This window comes from Mobula hypostoma, chromosome 28 (assembly GCF_963921235.1).
Source record: "Mobula hypostoma chromosome 28, sMobHyp1.1, whole genome shotgun sequence".
Taxonomy (NCBI): Eukaryota; Metazoa; Chordata; class Chondrichthyes; order Myliobatiformes; family Myliobatidae; genus Mobula; species Mobula hypostoma.
In genome coordinates, this window is record NC_086124.1 from 33,128,456 (window position 1) to 33,155,160 (window position 26,705).

Sequence of the window (26,705 nt, forward strand, 5' to 3'; positions counted from 1 at the left end):
TGTCTTTCGTTGCATGTTGCACCCTGATCTATACACCACACCAAATTCTGAATGCATTTGGCAAATAGAGATGACCCTTATCCCCTCTGCGAATGCGCTGACAGACGAGTGAGCAGGCCCACAGAGTAGGCAGTTCACTGCAACTCTGACAGAGGGCTGGAGTCGCCTGTGAGCCAGACCCCCTGTCCAGGAGCGGAGGTGAGGGGTATATAGTGCAGATCTGCCCCATGCAACATGCACTAGGTGTCCACAGTAGCTGAGTCGTGAAGACCCGCCCTTCACCTACCGAAGTCGGCCAGCTTGAGCTCTCCTTTCTCGTTGATGAGCAGGTTCTGGGGCTTCAGGTCCCGGTGTAGCACCTTTCTGTGGTGGCAGTACGCCAGGCCACGCAGCAGCTGGAACAGGAAGAGCTGCGAGAACACACACAATATCAGTCAACCCAGCCACACAACTCTGCTGCAGTAAAATCTGCTTCTGAGTTAATTTGGTCGTCCAGCCGTGGAATATCATTGCTAGGTCTGTCTCAGCACAGGTTAGACTCTGCACCATCGTATAACACGCTTCTGGGGTCGGATACATAGTTCCCTCCACACCATCCCATCACACACTCCCGAGGTCAGACTCAGAGTGAATCTCTCTCCACACTGTCCTATCATACACTCTTGGGGTCAGACACAGAGTGAAGTTCCTTCCACACCATCACAGCACACATTCCTGGGGTTAGATACAACGTGAAACTTCTTCCACACTGTCCCATCACAGACTCCTGGGGTCAGACACAGAGAGGGTCCTCCACATTATCCCATCACGTACTCCCACAGCAGAAACAATACAGAATCAGTATGGCATTTGCTAATTTCTCCATAATCTTTCTCAATTAGCACTGCCGGTATTTGCAGGGATATTTGCTCATTGGAGTAGTGCAGAGAAGCCCATTGTGGTCAGGACACTTTCACCCGATTTCCCAGTGTTAACGCCAGTAACTCCAGTGAGCAGGTAACCCTGAACAAATCCCTTTGCCATTGTGCTATTGTCCCATTTCCCAGCGTTCACATTGGTAACCCCAATGAGCAGGTAACTCTGAAATCTCAAACCCCTTTCCCATCGTGCTATTGTCCCATTTCCCAACGTTCACATTGGTAACCCCAACGAACAGGTAACCCTGAAATCTCAAATCTCTTTCTTTTGGCTGCGTACCCACCTTTACATTGTGGATGTTTATGACATTCCCACAATCCTCCAAATATTGTTTCAAGTCTTTATCCTGGAGGTAGGTAACAATGGAAACAAGTGTCAGTTCAGCGTACAGGGGATGGTATTCCTTCACAAACTTCGTAAAATGTCAGAGCAGAATTGTGTCATTCAGACCATTGAGTCTATCATGGCTGATCAGAATCAGAATCAGGTTTAATATCACCGGCAAATGTCGTGAAATTTGTTATGCGGTACATTGCAATATATAATAATGAGAACTGTAAATAACGAAGAATTTTATATATGTATAAAATAGTTAAATTAAACAAGTAGTGCAAAAAGAGAAAAGAAAGTGGTGAGGTAGTGCTCACGGGTTCAGTGTTCATTCAGAAACCAGAGGGCAGAGGGGAAGAAGCTGTTCCTAAGTCACTGAGTGTGTGACTTCTGGCTCCTGTACTACCTACTCGATGGTAGTAATGAGAAGAGGGCATGTCCTGGGTGATGGGGGTCCTTAATGATGGATTCTGCCTTTCTGAGGCATCGCTCCTTGACGATGTCTGAATGCTGGGGAGGCTGACACCCACGATGGAGCTAACCAAGTTTACAACTTTCTACAGCTCATTTTGACCCTGTGCAGTGCCCCAACCTCCCTCCATACCAGATGGTGATGCAGCCAGTTAGAATGTGCTCCACGGTGCTGTAAAAATTTGTGAGTGTCTTTGGTGACATACCAAATCTCATCAAAGTCCTAACGTTGTGTTTTGCTGTTGTTGTATCTTCATTGTAACTGCATTGCTATATTGGGTACGGGATAGATCCTCCAAGATGTTGACACACTAGAATATACTCAGTAAGTTGTATTTTTAACCTGTATTTTTCACATACATAGTGTTAGACTCCACCTACTGGTGGCAATCAGGGCCGCCCCCAAAAAAGATTCAAAGACAATCTGAAATCGTACATCAAATGGGCAGACCTCCAGCCTCGACAACTTGAGTCGTCCGCAGCTGACAGGGCTGCGTGGCGTGCCCTGACCAGGAAAGCTGCATCTGACTTTGAGGATGACCGAAATCAGCGCCTTGCAGCAGCACGAGACCCACGCCACAAAGCTGTGTATGCACCTGTTCTAACAACCGCCATTCCATGTCCAACCTGCAACCGCATGGGTGCTTTGGGCTTCGGCCTCCGAAGCCACATGTATCCACAGATGACTGCACAACGTTTAGTCTTCCTCGGACCCCGAGAGACCACCACCACCACAGGTGGCAAAGTAATATAATGGTTTATCACCTTTTCATTCTTCATTAGCTAAGTGGTAAACATGTTATGCCTCAGGAATGTGGTTTTTTATTGGTACAAAAGTGTCAGTTTCTACAAAGATGACCATCTGGTCTTTGTCTTTTCCTAAGGTTCTTACCTTTAGTTTCATATCCTGTGATTCTGTTCCTTTGATTAAACTTTAAATAAACAATCGCAAAGCAACAAGCTTTCACTCATTCTTGGATTCCTAAAAGAACCTGTGCATCGATAATTTTGGCATCACGAACAGGACGGTCATGAGAGAGTTTGAAAATTCTTTGGACAAAGAAGGAACTTTTAGTGCAGCCCTAACAGGAGGTAAGAACATCCTCCATTCCTGAATTCTCGGAGAAATGGTCTGATGCTGCTTCAGTACACCATCTGAACTAAGTTTAAGAGTGAGAAGACAACTCTATATTAATTTGTTATTTGTGGCAGATCTGTGCTAAAATATTTTGGGTTGAATCTAATTTGTGCACAGCTCTATTAAAATATTTCAGGCTGGCTTCATTTAATTTTTGGGTCAATGCTATTTTGGGCACAGCTGTATTTCGGTCTGTGGGCTCTATTTTGGGTGTAACTCTGTAATTATATTCTCCATTGTGACTGGGTTGCAATCCTAATAACTACGATTGAGAACACACTGAAACTATGGCCAAAGTTGAAAAACAAGCTGCAAAATCTCCAGCTGTAAGAGAACCGATAACTGAGGGCTTCACTGCTTACTTGAAGGGGTATGAACTTGATGTGATTAACCAAAAAAAAAAATCCAGAAGAAATGTGCTTTTGATGTCAGGTTTTGTGAAAATTGGCTTATGAGTGATGTTGAAAAGACATGGAATGAGATCAGAAAATGTGGTCCGGGAAATCAAAAACTGGCTGGACTCTGGCAGTGGTGGAGGCAGATACAATAGGGTCTTTTAAGATAACTTAGAAAAATAGAGGGCTATGTGGTTGGGTAATTCTAGGCGTTTTCTACATGGTCGGCACAACATCATGGGCTGAAGGGCCTGTAATGTGCTGTAGGTTTCTATGTTCTATTATCAGAGCTAAGAAAAAGTGAGCTACAAGACCAAATAAATGACTAATCATTTGGGGGTGAAGGAAGAAAGGTGTAGCATGCTGAAGGAACAGTAAAAAGTCTAACGAATGAATCTCAGCATTAACTGAGAATAAGCAAACAGTATGTAAAGTATATCTTTATCGACAGGCACTATTCAGAGTGAGACAAAGCTGTATCGCACAGCAGGGACCTTCGGTGGATGGTTCTGTCAACCCAGTGGACGGTGTTAACTTAGTGGAACGGAGCCAACACTAAATAGTCCCAAAAACAGTGCCATCTTGGGAACTCCAAGGAACTGCAAAATGGATACAACACTGACTCGACAGAGACCTCTGGTGACTCAAGTGATGGTGACAGTAAGAGGTAATAGATCCAGCAACCATGTCACGACTTGCTCCGATAAAAACTGAGGGAGTGAAAGCATGCAAGAATGACAACAGGAATTATGAAAGGAGACAGGAAGTTTAACATCAACCACCAGACCCAGAAAAAAGTTGACAAATGGTCCAAAGAAATTCCACGTTCTGAAAAAGAAAGTTTAAAGACTTGGGCTGAACTTTAATGAATTAAGAACATATAAAAAATTGCATCCATATGAAGGCATTCAAATTTTAGCTACCATAATGTCTTCTCAGCTAATAAGACAGTTGATACATCAAGTTGAGGATGGTATAGACGAGGATAAACAGAATTTGCCAGGTAGTTAGGATGCAATTGAGAAATGGTTGGAAGAACAAGCTCCAAAACAGATTGATTGAAAGAAAGTACTTTGTAGTTGATTGCAAACAAAAGGCTTCAGAGGATGTTTCTGAATATGAAGACCACTATAGGACAGCTTGCACCAGCTACTCAGGAGTTCCAAGAATAACTGAAGATAATATTGAAGAATGCACATATGGCCTCTCCAAGTCGACCCTCATGGATGGCTTGAAACCAGGTGACGCCAATGGAAGTTAACAAAAGCAAATTAGAGTGAAACTGCCATTTCCCATGGTGATCTGTTGCAAACTGCCAAATGTGGAGTCAGATACTGAAGTCTGAATAAGATCAGTACAGATGAACCAACTGTCTACACCTGCTAACCAACAGAACAAGTGGAACTGGAATTCATAGTAATCTCAGATTCTGTGGTAGAAAAGGACATTGGACTAAAAATTGTTGGCATAGGAAACTAAGTTCAACCATAACAACAATTTCAGCCACAGATTCAACTACAGCCTCAACTACAATTTTACCCGATGAATATGGTGCCAGTGAACAATTCGACCAAGGATAACGTCCTCTAGATGGGTCAGGAAACTACTTCTGTTATGCTTTTTTCTTTCAAAAGTGGCTCTGCTACTGTTGGAGCATGTGACCTACATTTTAAAGGCGTGGTTTTGGACTGACTGAGCGATCTGGCACTCTGCTGTCTCTGAGGGTGTTTGGTGAGGTTTCGGGGAAAACGTGCAGCCTGGAGGCCCAAGATCAACTCCATTTCTCACCAATTAAGGCATTGAGGAAGACTGAAATCATCAAGGTGAGAGCAGAATGCGAGTGGGTGTTCAGCGCCGTCTACCAGCCCTTGATCGCTGCTGGTAGAGGAAGGTGTCTGTGTGTGATGGTCTCTCTCTCCCTTGATGCTGTCAGAGGATGGTGCTGGCGTCCTGGGTCTTGGGGAAGGTTTAATTGGTTGTAGATTTGTTATAATATTTCCTATTTCCGATCATTCCTTTTTTTGTTGCTATTTTGCGTGATTTTGATCAGGGCAACTACAGATAACGAATGGCACAGCACTAGAGTGAACTAGAACTGAGCTGAAACTGAATATGGGTTGGTCTTTTATATTTCTGATTTTTGTTCTTTTTTTTCTTTTGCACACGGGGAGGGGGGTCAGATGTTTTCTTTGAACGGGTTCCATGGTTTTTCTTTGTTTTGTGGCTGTCTGTGAAGAAGACGAATCTGAATTATATACTGCATACATACTTCGATAATAAATGTACTTTGTACTTTGAAGTTCATTTACAAGGCCAACAGCAAGTGCAATCCCCCACCTCTGAAAGAACAGGAAATTTTGATCTGATGGCACAACTTCAAGCTACAATTTCAGACGCAGTGGACAGGTGGTCAAGGTCGCAAAAATGACCAGGCCCTTCCCCGCAGCCCTTGTTTGTCTTGATGGAGTAAGAATCAGGCTTATATGTTAAGTTACTAGTTGGAAATGAATATATTGAATTCTTACTGGATACAGGAGCAGAACTAACATGATGATGATGACATCGACTCAGACCTGAGGGGCCACTGTTGGGCACTTTCATGCCTTACAAGGCGCAGTTCGAAAGGCTGTGTGGGACGCCACTCCTCAGACAGACATTTCACAGAATTATTTTACGAGGCGGAGTTGCGAGCTCGACATCAACGCGGCGCGGATGGAGAGCGCGCATGGGGGCGGTCTGTCACTGGATCAAACCCGGGAACCTCCGATCTCTAGCCCGGCGCTGATCTCACTGTGCCACCAGCCAACCAGTGCATGCATAACCAAGTCTGTCGCCCAAAAATGCAACGTGTCTTTGACTACCATCTGTAAACGTGCACATGGTGCTGGAGGACAGAGAATGGAGTTAATCAAAAGCAGACCAGTTGAAGTCCTCAGCCATGAATAATACAATTCTGGATGGGACACACCTCACAGCCTCTTCTTGGAATGGATCTCCTAGTAACTTTAAACTCCGCTCTTGAATTCATGGAGGGTAAAATTATCTGGAATCTCACGTGGCTGGAAAAATCAGAATTAACCAGTCATTCCATATATCACAGTTGAAAATGACACAGCCTGCTGGAAATTGATGGATCCTGTGAAGTTTAGTGGAAGATGCCACCTAGTACCAAGAAATATCCTCTAAGCAGAACATCTGTAGAAGGCATCGCATCTATTGACAATCAGCTGCAGGAGCGAGGGATTCTTGTCAAGACACATAGTCCATCGAACAGTGCAGTCTGGCCTATCAAGAAGGCGAATGGTACTTGGAGACTGACAGAATCGCCAATCATTGGATTGACAAGTTAAGCCCTCTGGTAGCAGACATCAACTATCTTCAGCTCTCTGAACCTGTTGCATAAGTGGTTCACAGCTATTGATATGGCCAATAGTTTCTGATCAGTACCACTAGCCATGGTACTGTGGTACTAGACTGTCAGGCTTTTACAGTTGATGGTCAACAATATCAGAGTACGAGGCTACCACAAGGACTTGACAATAGTCCCACTGTTTACCAGATGGCCTTGAGACAACATCTAAGGGACTTTCCAGGCACTGACTCAGCTGTCATACAACATGTGGATGATATTTTGATTGCCTCCAAGGTTGCAGATCAGGATGAAAAATATAATGTACTTCATTTGCTTGATTTTCTAGCCTTCAAGGGACACAAAGCAAACCTGGACAAGGTACAATTTCCTCGAGGCAAATAAGAAATCACTAAAGATCGTTCAAAGGCTGTCACATCAGCAAAACCACCTACAACAGCACAGCAACTTCCAACATTTATGGTTTGTGTAACTAAGATAGAGCATTCATATGCTGGAACAGCACAACCTGTCACTGCTCAGCCGAAAGGCAGCAAGTTCCTCGATGACCCTGTGACTCTTAGTGAAGAACAGATGGAAGCTTTTCAAACTTTAAAGGTGATATTAAGTACTGCACCTACATTAGGACTCCATTTGAAGTGGTGACGGGACACCCTATGTCACTACCAGAAGCTATCGATCTCAGCGAGGCTGGTATACACATTATGGCAGACGGTTTAGTTGATAATTTGTGAAACAAGCCTGAGCTGTTCAGTCTATTTCCATAAGACCATAAGACAAAGGAGCAGAAGTCGGCCATTTGGCCCATCGAGTCTGCTCTGCCATTTTATCATGAGCTGATCCATTTTCTCCTATTTAGTCCCACTCCCCTGCCTTCTCACCATAACCTTTGATGCCCTGGCTACTCAGATACCTATCAATCTCTGCCTTAAATACACCCAATGACTTGGCCTCCATTGCTGCCCGTGGCAACAAATTCCATAGATTCACCACCCTCTGACTAAAAAAATTTCTTCGCATTTCTGTTCTGAAAGGGAGCCCTTCAATCCTTAAGTCATGTCCTCTCGTACTAGACTCCCCCATCATGGGAAACAACTTTGCCACATCCACTCTGTCCATGCCTTTTAACATTCGAAATGTTAGTATAAGGTCTCCCCTCATTCTTCTAAACTCCAAGGAATACAGTCCAAGAGCGGACAAACGTTCCTCATATGTTAACCCTCTCATTCCCAGAATCATTCTAGTGAATCTTCTCTGTACCCTCTCCAACGTCAGCACATCATCTTCTCTGTACCCTCTCCAACATCAGCACATCAATCTTCTCTGTACCCTCTTCAACGTCAGCACATCATCTTCTCTGTACCCTCTCCAACGTCAGCACATCATCTTCTCTGTACCCTCTCCAACGTCAGCACATCATCTTCTCTGTACCCTCTCCAACGTCAGCACATCAATCTTCTCTGTACCCTCTCCAACGTCAGCACATCATCTTCTCTGTACCCTCTTCAACGTCAGCACATCATCTTCTCTGTACCCTCTCCAATGTCAGCACATCATCTTCTCTGTACCCTCTCCAACGTCAGCACATCAATCGTCTCTGTACCCTCTCCAATGTCAGCACATCATCTTCTCTGTACCCTCTCCAACGTCAGCACATCATCTTCTCTGTACTCTCTCCAATGTCAGCACATCATCTTCTCTGTACCCTCTCCAATGTCAGCACATCATCTTCTCTGTACCCTCTCCAACGTCAGCACATCAATCGTCTCTGTACCCTCTCCAATGTCAGCACATCATCTTCTCTGTACCCTCTCCAATGTCAGCACATCATCTTCTCTGTACCCTCTCCAACGTCAGCACATCAATCTTCTCTGTACCCTCTCCAACGTCAGCACATCATCTTCTCTGTACCCTCTCCAACGTCAGCACATCATCTTCTCTGTACCCTCTCCAACATCAGCACATCATCTTCTCTGTACCCTCTTCAACGTCAGCACATCATCTTCTCTGTACCCTCTCCAATGTCAGCACATCATCTTCTCTGTACCCTCTCCAACGTCAGCACATCATCTTCTCTGTACCCTCTCCAACGTCAGCACATCATCTTCTCTGTACCCTCTCCAACGTCAGCACATCAATCTTCTCTGTACCCTCTCCAACGTCAGCACATCATCTTCTCTGTACCCTCTCCAACGTCAGCACATCATCTTCTCTGTACTCTCTCCAACGTTAGCACATCATCTTCTCTGTACCCTCTCCAACGTCAGCACATCATCTTCTCTGTACCCTCTCCAATGTCAGCATATCAATCTTCTCTGTACCCTCTCCAACGTCAGCACATCAATCGTCTCTGTACCCTCTCCAATGTCAGCACATCATCTTCTCTGTACCCTCTCCAACGTCAGCACATCATCTTCTCTGTACCCTCTCCAACGTCAGCACATCATCTTCTCTGTACCCTCTCCAACGTCAGCACATCATCTTCTCTGTACCCTCTCCAACGTCAGCACATCATCTTCTCTGTACCCTCTCCAACGTCAGCACATCATCTTCTCTGTACCCTCTCCAATGTCAGCACATCATCTTCTCTGTACCCTCTCCAACGTCAGCACATCAATCGTCTCTGTACCCTCTCCAACGTCAGCACATCAATCGTCTCTGTACCCTCTCCAATGTCAGCACATCATCTTCTCTGTACCCTCTCCAACGTCAGCACATCATCTTCTCTGTACCCTCTCCAACGTCAGCACATCATCTTCTCTGTACCCTCTCCAATGTCAGCACATCAACAGGTTTTTGCTGCTTGGAGTGGCCCATCGGATGGAGGACACGCACTGGTTTCTGGCGAGTACGTCCTGGTCAAGAAACCCCATAAGGAACCACTGGGAGCGCAGTGGGAAGCTCCTTACCAAGTACTGTTAATTACCATTTCAGCAGTCATGGTAGAAGGTAAAAATAAGTGGATACACGCCAGCCAGTGCAAGTGAGCCAAAGTGACACCAGATCAAGACAAGTGCTGTGAGAATACTCCAAGCAAGTTGATAATTATTGGACATTACAGATGTTATTTTGATGTTTGTTGTTGTTATACATTTACCTACTTCCCCTACTGGTATTATACAACTGAAGTGCTTACTGATGACTCTTAAGTAAATACTTTGTTTTTCTGCCTTGGCACTTTCAGATGTAATGATTTAGAATCAATGGAGGGATTGTTGGAATCAGTTTTTTAATGTTTTTAGTAAGGTATTAGTTGAATTGATAACGTTTTCAGCAAGATTGAATTTGAAGTTTTACTAATACAATCTCTATAGTTTCAACGTGTATTTTTCACATGTGGTGTTAGACTCCACCTACTGGTGGCAAAACGATATAACAGTTATGTAATGTTAATCACCTTTTCAGTTTTCATTGGCTTAGTGTTAAGCGATCTGGATTGAGTGTGTACTATTGGCCCTTTGCTAACATCAGGAATGTGGCTTTATCTTGGCATAAAAGTGTCGGTTTCTGCAAAAATCACCATCTTGTCTTTGTCTTTTCCTGCTCTTCCCTTTAGCTTCACATGCTCTGTATCTGTTCTTTTGTTGAAACTTTAAATAAGCGATCATAAAGCAACATTTTTACTCATTCTTGGATTCTTAAAAGAACTTGTGCATTGAAAAATCACCAAATCCAACAAGGCTCTTCACCCAACCGGCACATGCCGTCCAAGATGCCCATCTAACCACAAGAGATTCTATAATCGCTCTGAAATCCAGCACAGGAACTGGCCCTTCAGCTGACAATATTGGACTATACTAATTAAGCTCATCCTTTCTGCCCATGCAGTGTCCACATCTCTCCATTCTCTGCACATCCATGGGTCTGTTTACGACGCTCTTAAACACCTCTATCATATCTGCCTCCACCACCATCCCGGGCAGCGTGATCCGCAGACACATCACTGAGCAAAAAAAAATTGCCTTACACATTTCCTTTGAACATACCCCCTCTCACCCTAAATGCGTGTCCTTTAGGTATTTCAATCCTCAGAAAAAGATACCATCTGTCTACTCTATCTGCCTCTTATAATCTTATAAACGTCTATCAGATCTCCCGTCAGCCTTTCCGCTCCTGAGAAAACAACCCAAGTTTGTCCAACCTCTTCTTGTAGCTCACGCCCTCTAATCTAGGCAGCATCCTGCTGAATCTGATAAACACGGGGGTGTCTGCAGATTCTGGAAGTTCAGAGGAAAACACACAAAATGCTGGAGCAACTTAGCAGGTCAGGCAGCATCTATGGACGGGAATAAACAGTCGACGTTTCTGGCTGAGACCTTTCCGGAAAGGAAGAGGCTGGAAGCCAGATTAAGATGTGGAAGGGGGAGGAATACAAGCTGGAAAGTGAGAGGTGAAGGGAGGCTCGGATGAAGTGAGACGATGAAAGGTGATAGGTTGATCAGCTGAAGGGCTGAAGCAAAAGAAATCTGATCAGAAGAGAATGGATCATGGGAGTAAGGGAAGGAGGTGGGGCATCAGAGGAAGATACTTGCCCCTACCATATCCACTGAGAGCTTGTTCAATATATGGGTCACTCTCTGCATGTTAAAGTTGCCCCTCGGGTTCCTTTTAAATTTCCCCACCCTTGTCCTAAACCTGTGCCTTCTAGTTCTTGACTTCTGAATCCTGGAAAAAAATGTACCCTATTATGCCCCTCATGATATTCTATACCTCTGTAGGATCATTCCTTAGTCTCCTGTGCTCCAATAAATAAAATCTTTGCCAGCGCAATCACTCACAATACAGATTAAAGAAAGATTAGCTTTAATTGTCACATGTGCAATGAAACATCGAAACATACAGTGAAATGTACTCCTGTGTCAACGACCAACACAGTCCGAGGATTGTGCTGGGTGCAGCTGGCATGTGTTGCCATGCTTCCAACACCACAATAACATGCCCACAACTCACTAACCCTAAGCTGCAGGTCTTTGGAATGTGGGAGGGGAAACCAGAGCACCCGGAAGAAACCCACACATTCATGGGGAGAATGTACAAACACCTCACAGACAGTGGTTTGAATTGAACATACGTCACTAGCACTGTAACGTGTTATGCTAGCTGCTAGTTAATGTAACTCAGGCCCTTGAGTCCTGGCAACATCTGTGTGAAGCAAAATTTAGATGGAATGAATGGGAAAGAGCCATAATTCTCGATTATTACATCCGCTATCTTTGGCCTCAGGCATCTTCTGACCTTCAATTAAAGAGATCGACATTTCTTTACAATATAGGAGGCCACAAGTGAACACTAGATCTTATTTCCCCACTAATTTTCTCCTGTAATTTGGTGTGGCCAAATGGTTAAGGCGTTCATCTAGTGATTTGAAGGTTGCTAGTTCGAGCCTTGGCTGAGGCAGCGTGTGTGTCCTTGGGCAAGGCACTTAACCACACATTACTCTGCGACGCCACTGGTGCCAAGCTGCATGGTCCTAATGCCCTTCCCTTGGACAACTTTGGTGGCGTGGAGAGGGGAGACTTGCAGCATGGGGCAACTGCTGGTCTTCCATACAACCTTGCCCAGGCCTGCACCCTGGAAACCTTCCAAGGCACAAATCCATGGTCTCATGAGACTAACGGATGCCTATATAAATCTATTCCAGTAACACTCTTATCAAGTCCCCTCAGATTCTATGGCTAACCTACACAATTGGGCAACTTACAACAACAAATTATCTACTAACATAAGAACTAGGGGGGACTTCCGGTAGCGCTCATGGAGTGAAGTCGCGTTCTTGACTCGCTCCATTACCTCTGAGTTTTTTTTTCTTATGATCAGCTATATTTTAATTAACCATTAAGGTATCAACTTTTACAATACTTTGAAATAAATTGGGCTCTCCGATAATTGGATGCGTTTAAGGTCTGCTATGTCTAAGAATGGAAAAAACGGGAAGGATGGCAAACCTCCGGTTAAACTGAAAGGTACTGATTTCCCTCCGACTGAACCACCAGTGACTTTGAAAGTTGTATCGGAGCTAATTCGGGAGGAAATTTCAACTAGTTTCCAGAAAATTGCCGATTCAATTGAGAAGATACAAATATCTATTACGGAACATCGGTCGGCTATATCTGATCTTCAAAAATCCACGCAACAAAGTGAGCTCAAGATGGAGAAAATCGAAGAAACAATTAATGTAATGAAGAAGAAACTCGACTTTCTGACCTTTAAAAACTCTGACTTAGAATCTAGAATGCGATGGCAGAATCTTCGAATGATTGGGGTGCGTGAAGCTGTTGAATCCGATAACCCTATGAAGTATTTTTCTCAACTTTTAAAAGATGCATTTCCTACTGTATTTCCTGACCAACCACCGTTATTGGATTGTGTTCACAGAGTTCCATCATACTCGCCTAGGTCAGATAAACCTAGACATGTCATTTTACGTTTTCATTACTTTCAAGACAAGGAGAAACTGTTTCGATTCGTTCAATCTAAAGGTTTCATTGATTTTTTGGATCTTAAGTTCCGATTCGTGGAGGATTTCAGTAAACCAATCCGGGATCAACGGGTTCGTTACAGACCTGTGATGTCGGAACTCTACATGATGGATTTAAAACCAACGCTGCTTTATCCTGCACGTTTAAGGATCCGTACGTTGGATGGAGCCCTCCGTTTTTTTGAATCTCCATCGGATGCCCAGAGTTATCTGGATCAATTTTCACCTTCAACATCTTAATCGTAATATTTTAACTATCTCCATTGATCGGAGGCTGTGAATTTGTCGGTCTTAATTTTTGTTTTGCCCTATTTGAGCAGAAAAGTTATTTTTGATTACTTAATATGGTTGCTGAACTTTCTTTTTAACTGCGTCATTTCTTTCTTTTTCCCAGGGGATTCTGGGTGGTTACTTCCTTATCGTCATTTTACGTATTTCCTTTGTGGCCTTAAATTTTGTAGTTTTTTTAAAATCTATTTTGTTTTGTAGGTTTTTATAACTAGTTTATGTTAATAATCTCATTTTTTTTGTTGTTTGGTTTACTCATGGGTCTGGGGTTTATTGCGGTTTTTTATATTTTCTGGCTTTTATTCTGTTATGTGTTTATTTTAATTGAGTTATCTTTTTTTATTCTTTTACTGTTTTATAATCAGCTGATCTTTTTTATATTTACACTTTTTTTTAGGGAGCGTATACCGGAAGTCATGGGGGTAGTTTCAGTGCTTGCTTCTTTCGGGCTGGTCTGCGTTAGATTTAGCCTTGAGGTCATGGGGTGGTGGGCAGGGCTTCACGTTTTAGTTTCTTTCTTCTTGGGCTATATATATTATTGAAGTATTGGTTGCGTTCTTCTTCCCGGTATCTCTTGTATGTTCTGTTCCCTTTCCGGGTTCGTGGGTCGAGCCTATCGTCAATCCTCCTTGTTGCGGGTTGACTTTAGGGATTATGGAGTCTATTATTAATTTTGTCTCCTGGAATACTAATGGTCTTAATCATCCTATTAAAAGGAAAAAAGTTTTTTAAGTGTTCCGGAGACTTAAAGCACAAATTTTATTTTTACAAGAGACCCATGTGCGGAGGGGGGACAGATTACGTTTTCTTAAATTCTGGAAGGGACAAAAGTTTCATTCGAACTCCAATGCTAAGATTCGAGGCGTCTCTATTTTTATAGACTCCTCAGTTACTTTTATACAACATGATATTATTTCTGATCCGAATGGTAGATTTCTATTGGTTACTGGTTTACTATTTAATAAAAAAAGTAGTTTTGGTTAATGTTTATGCTCCTAATATGGACTGTCCGGAATTTTATAAGTCATTATTTAATCAGTTTCCGAATTTGAATGAGTTTTCATTGATCTGGGGCGGAGATCTTAATACCTGTTTGTCTCCAGCTTTGGACCGTTCGGCTCCTTTACGGACCTTACCTAATAAATCTGCAACTTTGATTAATTCATTCCTCTCTGATTCTGGGTCGACGGACATTTGGCGTTTTTTGCATCCTCAGGAAAAAGATTTTTCTTTTTTTTCACATGTTCATCATTCCTATTCAAGAATTGATTATTTCTTTATTGATTCTTGTCTTATTTCCTCAGTGATTAAATGTGATTATGACTCTATAACCATTTCGGATCATGCTCCACTTAAGCTTTCTATTAAAATTCCGGCCAATATACAAAATAATAGACAATGGTGTTTTAATTCGCTGTTGCTTCAGGACTCGGACTTTGTTAACTTTATGAATGAACAGATTGATCTTTTTTTTACAATTAACTATACAGAGGATATTTCTGTCAACATTCTTTGGGACACTTTTAAAGCTTATATTCGTGGTCAGATTATCTCGTATTCTGCTGCTTTGAGGAAGAAGCTGAAGCAGGAGGAGTTGGTAATTGTGGACAAGATTAAGGAAATTGATAAGAAATATGTTATAGCTCCTTCTGAGGAGTTATATAAACAAAGAACTGAACTTCAAATGGAATACAGTTTATTACCCTCGTCCTCGATTGTAAACCAATTAAAGAAAACAAGAAGTGAATTTTATGTACACAGTGACAAAATTGGCAAACTGTTGGCTAATCAATTGAAGTCTAATTATGCTAAATCACAAATTAATCAGATTTATAACCAAAATGATCGACTGATACTTGATCATGTGGGGATTAATCAAACCTTCTGTGATTTTTACTCTTCCTTATATCAATCAGAGTCTCCTCGAGATTCTAAATATATGAACGATTTTTTAGATAATTTAGACTTCCCTGAGATTTCACAGAATATGTCTTCTATGTTAGATACTCCCATTACCATGGATGAGATTAAGAATGTTATTTTCTCTATGAATTTGGGGAAAGCTCCTGGCCCTGATGGGTTTACCGTAGAATTTTATAAATGTTTTGCTCCTTCGTTAATCCCTTGGCTCTGTAGGGTTTTTGAGGCTTCATTGAAACTTGGTAAACTTCCTGAATCTTTCAATAGAGCGTCAATCTCTCTAATATTAAAGAAGGATAAAGATCCTGCTCAATGTGCATCTTATAGACCAATATCTTTATTAAATGTTGATTCTAAAGTTTTTTCTAAGTTATTAGCAAATAGATGAGAAAAAGTACTTCCTTCTATAATTTCGGAAGACCAAACGGGTTTTATTAAAGGTCATTACTCTTTTTATAATATTCGCACACTGTTAAATATCGTTTATACTCCCTCACAAAATGTTCCTGAGTGTGTTATCTCTTTAGATGCTGAGAAAGCTTTTGATAGAGTAGAATGGCCTTATTTATTTAAGGTGCTTGAAATGTTTAATTTTAGCTCGAAATTTATATCCTGGATTAAACTGTTATATCATTCCCCTGTGGCCTCGGTCCGTATAACTCTTTAAGTTCACCTTTTTTCCCTCTTTTTCGAGGTACTCGACAAGGTTGTCCTCTTAGTCCCATATTATTTGATATTGCATTAGAACCTCTTGCAATTGCCATTCGAGAATCTCAAAATATTACTGGGATAACTCGGGGCTTAAAGTCCCATAAATTATCACTCTATGCTGATGATTTACTTTTATATATTTCTAATCCTGAGAAATCCATTCCTGCTGTTTTAGAGTTATTAGCAAGTATAGTCCCAGGTAACTCAATCTCACTTCATAGGGTAACCCACTCATCTCCAGAATCAACCTGGTGAACGTCCTCAGCACAGCCTTCAAAGCCAGTATATCTTTCCTCAAGTAAGGAGACCAGAACTGCATGCAGTACTCCAGATGCGACCTCACGAATACCCTGTACATAACCTCCCTGTTCTGAAATTCAATCCCTTTAGGAATGAAGGTCAATATTCCATTTGTCTTCTTGATAACCTGTTGGACCTGGAAACCACCCTTTTGTGATTCATACACAGGAGAGAGATTTCAAAAGGGACCTGAGAGATTAACTTCCTCACACAGAGGGAAGGCGCTGCCAGAGGAAGGGGTCAAGGAAAGTACAATTGCAACATTTAAGAAGTAGTTGGACAGGTATGAGGTCCCTCGATAGGTGAGAGGCATCTGGACAGGTAAAGAGCATCTGCAGAGGGTTCCTATCAGTGGGACCCAGGGAAGATGTGAAGAATCAGAGATTGAGTATGAACAAGCGACACACACAAAATGCTGAAGGAACTCAGTAGGCCAGGCAGCATCTATGGAAAAGAGTATAGATGATGTTTCGGGCCAAGCCCCTTCATCAGGACAAACCATGAAATATAATTTTTTAAAAAATGAACAAACCAGAGGGCCATATGGAACCCAGCTCACTAGTGGCAGCTCAATTCGAACCTGGAGCCACAACTCAATCCAGTTACATCCATTCAGCCTATCAAGAGAGGATGCAGAGGAGATTCACCAGGATGCTGCCTGGATTAGAGAGCACATTTTATGGTGATAGGTTAAGCGATCTAGGGCTTTTTGGAGTGAAGGAGGATGAGAGGTGACTTGTTAGAGGTTTACAAGATGATAAAAGGTATAGATTGAGTAGACAGCCAGATTTTTTTCCTAGAGTGGAAATGGCTAAAATGAGGGGGCATAATTTTAAGGTGATTTGAGGAAAGTATTGGTGGGGTGGGGGATGTCCGAGATAGGTTTTTTACACAGAGAGTGGTGGGTGCATGGAACGTGCTACCGGGGAAGTGGTGGAGGAAGATATATTAGAGACATTTAAGAAACTCTTAGACAGGCACATGGATGATAGGAAAATGGAGGGCCATGTAGGAGGGAAGGGTTAGATTGACCTTGGAGTAAGTCATTGTCATTAAGTCAGCATGCTGCTTACTGTATACTGTACTGTTTACCTGTGCTAAATGCATTTTGAATGATATTTTATTAAATTATTTATGGTAATACTTTATGTGCTCTGTGTGCTATACGATTTATGGCTGCACTGTGGAATGTTGTTTTGTTTGGTTGTATATATGAAAAGTTAGATAGCAATAAATTTAAACAAACGAACTTAAAGGGTCAGCACAGCACCGTGGGCTGACGGGTCTGTACTGTGCTTCTTGTTCTATATGAAAGTGCTCTATGATTTCAGACACCTTGATTCCGTCCACCCCATCCTATGCCTCCCCGGCTGTACAGGCTCCACTCACCAGATACTCGAAGACCAGTGTGAGGGATTTCTCTGTGTGGATGATGTCGTGAAGCGTTACGATGTTGGCGTGTTTGAGATCCTTCAGCAGCGACACTGGCAGGGAGAGAGCAGAAGGAGCTACTGAATCTGTGCCGTGCACCAGGAAACACCAGCCCGCACAGCGCAAAGCATGTCCAGGACGAAGAAGCGGGCAGGAAAAAAATTCATGCCTTACAAGCTGGGATGTCATCAGTGGGTCCCTGTGGTGGGACTGCATGGAATATAGAAGATCCTGCAGCAAGCTCAGGGTTATTGGCAGGGTGTGACTGTAACTAGGGGTGTGGAGATGGCTACTCTATGGGACACGGAAGATCCTGCAGCAAACACAGTGTTATTGGCAGAGTGCAACATTAGCTAGGGGTGCGGATACGACTACTCTATGGGACATAGAAGATCCTGCAGCGAGCGCAGTGTTATTGGCACAGTCGGGGTGTATGGGGTGTCAGGGAGGGGTAGCACCTCTGGTGGGGGAACATGTCGCATCCTTTTCAAGGCGGTTAGTCCACCTTTGGTCCCCACCTGGCACTCAGCTCTCACCTGTGGCTCCTCGTAGCTGTTTGCATGTGACAGCAGCCACACCCCAGGCAACGGCTTCGACAAGCTGGCTAAACCAGGTGAGGGTAGCCGACGGGTCTCAAACCCACGGTGAGATAGGGAGTTGTCTATCCCAGCATGTGAAGACAGACTCCGGCGGATTGAGCGGACGAGACCAATGGAAGATCCAACGGTCAAGAAAGCGGTCTCTGCAAGCGTCATGGAACGTGTAGAGCAGGACGAGACACAGAAGACGTCCTGGTCATCCACTGTGCCTAGTCCCATCTCCAGCCGTCTCGACTCTGTCTTGCCACTGGATCCAGATGGCAATTGGGAAGAGGGAGTGAGGCTGACGCTGCACAACTCTCCCTCACTTAAATCCAAATCATGCGCTTGTCTCGACACCATCATAATGGTGTCGAGGTCCTCATCGGCGTTGACAATGGATGAACACTGACTGGCAGCTTATGACTGCAGCTAGGAGATGGCTATTGTATGGAACACTAAATGAGGGGTGTGGGGGGCTCAGGCAGAGGTACTGCACTAGAGAGTTGAATGACGTTGTCAGGAAAGATGTGGTGCAACTGGACGTGCCATTTGATGAAGCCCAGCCAGCAAGGAGGGAGGGGAGAGGTGTAACACCATGTACCTTCCCTGATGGCGGTGCAGGGAGCTCCCTCCTCGTGCTCCAGTCGGATCTCCTTCAGCGCCACCAAGTTATCCGTCAGCTTACTCCTCCCCTTGTACACCGTTGCATAGGTGCCCTTCCAACGTGGAGAGGTGAGGAAGAGAGGGGCAGGGGGTTAGGTGAGAGTGGGAGAGAGAGGGTGACGGATGGGAAACGAGGGTAAGGGTAGGAAGGAGCAGGAGGGGTGAGAGGGGGAGGGGAGGGGGTTAGAGGGGGAGGGAAGGGGTGTGAGGGGAAAGGAGAGAGGAAGAGGAAGGGAGGGGCAGGGCGATGGAAGGATAGCAAAGTGGTGTGGGAGGGGAAGAGAAGGAGAAGGAGGGGTAGGGAGAGAGGGATATAGAGAGAGAGTGCATGAGATCAATTGACTGACAGCAGGAAAATGACTATGCACGGAGAGGATGAGTATCTGAACAAAATGGCTCCAGGATGGTCCGATAGACTGGGTTACGGGAAGACCGTGGCTGCTCTTGCATTTGTGAAATGCGAGTATTGGGGACTGCCATGGTGTGGAAGGCCATCCGACTCAGGGTGGCCAAACAGCAAATCACAAGCAGCTCTGTAATTTACATCCCCCATCCACCACATACACTCAATGTAGAGCAGGAATACTGATCAGGCAGCAGAGGTCTCAGGCACACAGGACCAGGGGCCTGAGGAGACATTGGCTAAAGAGGTCATGCAGATGGAGAACTGACGACATGTGCTGAAGGGCCTTTCAAAACTCTTTTACCAAGGCACAAGTTGGAATTTTCTGTCATAGGTTACAAGATGGGCCTGGGACAGAGATATTGCATCTGAAACACCAAAGGATTGGGTGTCGAGCTCTTACCTCACCGAGCTTGTCCAGTTTAACGTAGGTCTCCAGCTTGCCAAATCCGATTTCTGACTGCAGGGTGAGAAAGGGACAAGTTTAGGAGATGACAACCTCCCCTGTGGCATCACAGTGAAACCTGGCTGCTGCATTGAACAGCATAGCACAGTACAGGCCCTTCGGCCCGCAACATTGTGCCAATCTTTTAACCGACTCCATGATTTAAGACTTTAAGATTTAAAACTTGTAAGAACCACTTGGTTCTTGAAACAACCAGCAAAACCTTCATCACTACAGTTTAGCAACACTTTGAGCTCTTTACACAATAATGGTTTTTTTTGTTCTAATTGTGTTTTTTTTTTATAAATAATTACATGAAAGCCTCCCAAGCATCCAAGACATTTTCAAGGAGTGATGCTTCAAAATGACACCCAGGCATTAAAGACTCCCGTCACCCAGGAGATGCCGTCTTCTCATTGCTACCATTGGGTAGGTAGTACAAGAGCCTGAAGACACACACTCAATGTTCAGGAACAGCTTCTCCCCCTCTGTCATCCGATTTCTGAATGGACATTGAACCCACAAACACTACCTCACTACTTTCTTTTTCTTTTTGCAATACTTATTTAACTGTTTAAATATATAATTCTTATTGTAATTGACAATTTTTTATTATGTATTGCAATGTATGCTACTGCATAACAACAAATTTACATAACATATGCTGGTGCTAATAAACCTGATTCTGATGTTAATCGATGGTTTTCTTGTGAACATTGCTTATCTGATGTTTGGTGCCTGTGATGCTGCTGTTGCACCTGTGCATACATGGACTTGTACAGTTGACAATAAACTCCAGTTTGATCAATCTGACACTTAACTACTATATATCCCTGCATGTTTCTGTCATCTATGTACCTATCTAAGAGTCTCTTAAATGTCCCTAAGGTATCAGCCTCTACCACCACCCCTGGCAGCATGTTCCACACATCCACTACACTCTCTGTGTAAAAACACCTGCCTCTGACATCCCCTCCAAATGAAAAGCATGTCCTCTGGTACTGGCCACTGCCATCCTGGGAAAAAACACTGGCTGTCCACTCTATCTATACCTCTTATCATCTTTCATCAAGCTGTCTCTCATCCTCCTCCGCTCCAAAGAGAAAAGTCCTAACCTACTCAACCTTTCTGCATAAGACATGCTTTCTAATCCAGGCAGCATCCTTGTAAATCTCCTCTGAACCCTCTCTAAAGCTTCTACATCCTTCCTATAATAAGGTGACCAGAACTGAACTCAATGCTCCAAGTGTGGTCTAAACAGGGCTTTATAGAGCTGCAACATTACCTTATAGCTCTTGAACTCAATCTTCCAACTAACGAAGGCTAACTCACCTCATGTCTTGTCAACCACCCCATCAACTTCTGCAGCAACTCTGAGGGATCTATGGACACAGTGAAGTTTCCATCACATACTCCCAGATTTCCAGGATCAGACACAGAAACTCCCTTGACACCATCCCATCACACACTCCGTGGGTCAGTCACATAGTGAAGCTTCCTTTACACCATCCCATCACACACTCACGAGGTGTCTAACAGTCTCATAAATGTCCCTATTGTCACTACTATCCTGGGTAGCCTGTCCCAGAAAGCCACCACTCTCTGTAAAAACCTACCCTACATCCCCACTGTACTTTCCTCTAATCACGTCAATGTTTTGCCCCTTGCATTAGCAATTTCAGCCCTGGGGAAAAGGTCTCTATCTATCCCTCTTATGATCTTGTATACCTCAATCAAGTCACCTCCCATCCTTTTTTGGTCCAGTGAGAAAAGCCCTAACTCACTTAACCTATTCTCATAAAACATGCTCTCTGATGCAGACAGCATCTTAGTAAATCTCCTCTGCACCCTCTCCAAAGCTTCCACATCCTCCCTATAATGAGGTGACCAGAACTGAACACAACAATCCAAGTGTGGTTTAACCAGGGTTAAAACTGTAACATTACCTCACAGCTCTTTAACTTGACAGCATTAGTCACACTTCAGCCTTTGGGAAGGAACTTCACCGGTGGCTAACACTGAAGCAAATATCTTGGCAAGAGCCTCTGCTATTTCCTCCCCAGCCTCCCACAAAGTCTCTTGAGCAACCATGATTTTTTGCTCAGTAGACACAGAGGAGAAATAGAACATGGAACATTACAGCACAATACAGGCCCTTCAGCCTGCAATCTTGTGCTGACCTTTTAACCTACTCCACAATCAATCCGACCCTAAATTGGTGCTAAACTGCATTAATCTCTGCCATTCCTTTGGATTCATCAGCTGCGTGGACATCATGTGTATGTGTGTGCTGCTTGGGCAACAGCTTGCTTTCCATATTGTACCATCCGGGCTTGCATATCCTGGAAACCAGAATGCAACATTCATTGTTGACCCTAACCAACTGAGGCCTCATCATCCCCAAAGGGATCACACTAATAAAGATATCTTTCTCTCCCTCTCGGCTTTTCATAGGGATCACTCTCTTCGTGATTCCCTTGTCCATTCATCTTCCTCCCCACCACTGATCTCCCCCACTGACACTTAGCCCTGCAAACAAGACAAGAGTTACACCTGTCCCTACACCTCCTCCCTGACCACCATTCAGGCTCAGGAAACAGTTCTTCCAGAAGAGGTGACACTTCACCTGCAAACCTCTTGGGACCGTCTGCTATATCCAGTGCTCCCGATGCGGCCTCCTCTACATCAGTGAAACCCAACATACATTGGACCGCTTTCTCAAGCGGTTCCACTCTGTCCACTGCAAAAGGCAGGATTTCCCGGTAGCCATCCATTTCAATTCTACATCCCATTCCTATTCTGATATGTCTGTCCATGGCCACCACTACTGCCACGATGAGGCCACTCTGAGGTTGGAGGATCAACACCTCATATTCTATCTGAGCAGTGTCCAACCGACAGCATGAACTCCAATTTCTCTAACCTGGTAATTCCTCCCCCTCACCCATCTCTGTTTTTCCATTCCCCATTCTTTTCTTCTCACCTGCCCATTACGTCCCTCTGGTCCCGCTGACCTCCTTCCCTTTTACGTATGGTTCACTCTGCTCTCCAAACAGATCCCTTCTTCTTCAGTCCTTTACCTCTTCCACCTATCATTCCCCAGCTCCTCAACTCATTCCATCCCATCCACCCACTTTTCCTCCCATCTACCTCAGCTACAGTACTGTGCAAAAGTCTTAGGCACCCTAGCTATATACGTGTATGACAGTACTGTATCAGTTGGCAGCTTGTACTTCTCCACACTTTCTATTCTGCTTTCTGCCCTGTCTTTCCAGTCCTGATGAAAGATCAGCCCAAAATGTCGACCGTCTTTTCCCCTCTGTGGATGCTGCCTGACTAGCTGAGTTCCTCCAGCCTTTTGTGTGTGTTGCCCTGGATTTCCTGGATCTGCAGAGTCTCTTGTGTTTATGATTTGCTGTTCTTACTGGTCGTTGCAGGTCCCCAGTGGGCGGTTACTCACCAGCGAGACCCTGCGTAGCCGACGGCTGAGCGGCTTGTCGAAGGGGGGGCTGTTCATGGCAAACTTCTCCAGGTATCCCTCAGGCAGCCGGATGTCCGCAGGCAGAGACAGCCTCTTATTGATATCCTGGTGAGCAGAGGGACAGGTAATCATGCCGGTCCGACTGAAACACCTACATTTAATCAACTGGCTTGGTGCTGGGATTGGAACGCAGCAACCACAGAAAATATTACTCAGTGCGTAACCCTGCTGTCCATGACTGGGAGTGTGAGACAGGATGGTGTGAAGGGAGCTCCATTATGTGTCAAACCCTGGGCATGTGAGACAGGATGGTGTTGAGAGAACTCCACTCTGTGACAGACCCTGGGAGTGTGTGATGGGATGGTGCAGAAAGAGCTTCACTCTGTGACTGACCCTGGGAGTGTGTGATGGGACGGTGCAGAAAGAGCTTCACTCTGTGACTGACCCTGGGAGTGTGTGATGGGACGGTGTGGAGGCAGCTTCACTTTGTGACTGACCCCAGGAGTGTGTGATGGGACGGTGTGGAGGGAGATTCACTCTGTGTCTGACCCCGGGAGTGTGTGATGGGACGGTGTGGAGGGAGCTTCACTCTGTGACTGACCCTGGGAGTGTGTGATGGGACGGTGCAGAAAGAGCTTCACTCTGTGACTGACCCTGGGAGTGTGTGATGGGACGGTGTGGAGGCAGCTTCACTTTGTGACTGACCCCAGGAGTGTGTGATGGGACGGTGTGGAGGGAGATTCACTCTGTGTCTGACCCCGGGAGTGTGTGATGGGACGGTGTGGAGGGAGCTTCACTCTGTGACTGACCCCGGGAGTGTGTGATAGGACGGTGTGGAGGGAGCTTCACTCTGTGACTGACCCCAGGAGTGTGTGATAGGACGGTGTGGAGGGAACTTCACTGTGTCTGACCCCAGGAGTGTGTGATGGGACGGTGTGGAGGGAGCTTCACTCTGTGTCTGACCCCAGGAGTGTGTGATGGGACGGTGTGGAGGCAGCTTCACTTTGTGACTGACCCCAGGAGTGTGTGATAGGACGGTGTGGAGGGAACTTCACTGTGTCTGACCCCAGGAGTGTGTGATGGGACGGTGTGGAGGGAGCTTCACTCTGTGTCTGACCCAGGGAGTGTGTGATGGGACAGTGTGGAGGGAGTTTCACTCTGTGACTGACCCCGGGGAGTGTGTGATGGGATAGTGTGGAGGGAGATTCACTCTGTGACTGACCCCGGGAGTGTGTGATAGGACAGTGTGGAGGGAGATGCACTCTGTGTCTGACCCTGCGAAAGTGTGATGGGGCGGTGTAGAGGAAGCTTCATCCTGTACCAGCAGCACTGCCACTGTTTCGTGGTTGTTTGACAGGACGGGGTGAGGGGAATCTGGCAGATGGCCTCCCCATACCTCAGTGGAGATCTTCCGGACGTTGTTGCGCATCCGTACCCGGACTGGGGACTGGACTTCGTCGGAGGAGGTGGCAGATGCCTGGTCGCTCTCCCCATCAGAGCCCATCTTCAGGTCCTCATGGACGATCTCTACCAGTGAAAAGACGGTGTTTTAGAGGAGAGAGCTGGACAGGCGGGATACTGGCTCGCGCCCAGAATCTGTATTGCAAAGACTCCGCCTGTGGGGAGCAGCTGCTGGATGTGTACCCTAGCCCAAGCAGCGATTCGCATTCAGAACGACTGCTGACGTGTCTCTCAACGTTCTGTTTTAAGTGGGTCACCTACTTCTTTTCCCCCCACCAAATCATCTATCTCCCACCTCCCCAGGACATCAGACGCTCCACCCATTGTCCCCACCACTCTCCATATGGAAGGGTATAGAGAGGTCAGGCCAGGCCAGCCGACATGCCATGCAATCACGCACAGCGAGCTGCAGTGATAACACCGACAGCTCCACACCTGGGGCCTGCACCCTCCTATGCCCTGGTACAGGGTTCAAAGGTGGGTCACTAGAAGGACCCCGGGAATTAAAGGATTAATATATTAGAAGTGTTTAATCGCTCTAGGTCTGTACTCGCTGGAGTTTAGGGTTAAGGTTTGTATTCATTTCTCGAGGACTAGAATATTAAAATAATAACGTAACACTGAGGCTTTGTAGAGAATTGGAGTATTCTGAGCAGTTTTGGGCCCCTTATCTAAGAAAAGATATGCTGGCATTGGAGAGAGCTCAGAGGAAGTTCACGAGAATGATTTTGGGAATGAAACGTGTTTGATGGCTCTAGGCCTGTACTCACTGGAGTTTAGAAGAATTGGGGTGGCGAGGGGGAAGATTCTAACTGAAACCTATCAAATATTAAAAGGCCTAGATAGAATGGCTCAGCCTTAGAAGAGTGGGGTGACCCTTCAGAACACAAGACGAACTTCTTTAGCCAGGAGGTGGTGAATCTGTGGAGTTCATTGCCCAAGACGGCTGTGGATGCCGAATTGGTAAGGGTGTCACAGTTTACGGGAAGACGGCAGGAGAATGCTCTTACATCTTATGAACATAGAGCATGACACCAGGCCCTTCTGATCCAATGAAACTGTGCCACCCAATTACACCCACGTGACCAATTAATTTACTAACCTGTACATCCTTGGAATGTGGGAGAAAATCCATACTGTCACGGGGAGAACGTACAAACTCGTTACTGAGAGCAGTGGGAATTGAACCCAGATTGCTGTGCTGTAACAGTGCCACACTAACCGCTATGTGGTTCCTTTAGGTTGTTATAGCCGGGGTGGTAATGGGAACAAGCTCCCACTACCTGTTAAGTGGTCCCAGTGGTGTGTGCCTCAAATAGCCTCAGACAACCAAGTCCAGCTCCTGGCCTTCACATGTGGCTTAACTACTAAGCCCAGAGGAACCGTTTCTACTGACAGGGGAAGGGGAAAAGGCAGATGACTGGTGCCTAAAACCAGTTGCTTTGGACGGATGGAGCTCGTCAGCCGTGGTCATCCAGGAGAAGGAAAACTCTGATCTCAAATCTCCGTTGCCTTGTGGCTATACACACTGATGGGAAAGGCTTCAGGGAAGGGCTCCCGAGGGAAAATTCCGGAACTGGAAACCCTGAGGCAGTCCTATGTTGAGTTCAATGCTGACTGGCAACTCCTGCGACACCGCTGATGCCAAACTGTATCTGCTGCTGCCGTTCGTTTGGGCTCACCAGATGCATGGAGAGGGGTAGTTTGCTCTTTCATATTGTACTGCCTTGGCTTGCGTACCCAGGCAGCTAGGACACAACATCCATGGTCGACCCTGACCAGCGGAGGCCTCACAATAACTGCTACGCTACTGTGCTGTCCTGTTAGTAAAACAAATACCACCCGCTCCCTCCCCGATTCATGTCAACTGTATGGACAGCTTTGCTCATGGTTCCCCTCTAGTGTCTCCCCTGGAGATCTT

General features: G+C 45.1%; 1 protein-coding gene across 9 annotated transcripts in view; it reads right to left on the minus strand.

Annotated features, from left to right (window-relative positions):
* The window catches only part of LOC134339016 (cyclin-dependent kinase 17-like), a 130,642-nt gene that overhangs the window by 21,357 nt on the left and 82,580 nt on the right, over positions 1–26,705 (minus strand). For all 9 annotated transcript variants that reach the window (XM_063035268.1, XM_063035267.1, XM_063035265.1 and 6 more), the window contains 7 exons: positions 24,720–24,850; positions 23,303–23,428; positions 19,801–19,857; positions 18,933–19,047; positions 17,709–17,803; positions 1,202–1,264; positions 287–410 (listed from right to left, as the gene is read on the minus strand). In XM_063035268.1, coding sequence (XP_062891338.1) covers positions 287–410; positions 1,202–1,264; positions 17,709–17,803; positions 18,933–19,047; positions 19,801–19,857; positions 23,303–23,428; positions 24,720–24,850 — 711 coding nt within the window. The remainder of the gene's footprint in view (positions 1–286; positions 411–1,201; positions 1,265–17,708; positions 17,804–18,932; positions 19,048–19,800; positions 19,858–23,302; positions 23,429–24,719; positions 24,851–26,705) is intronic.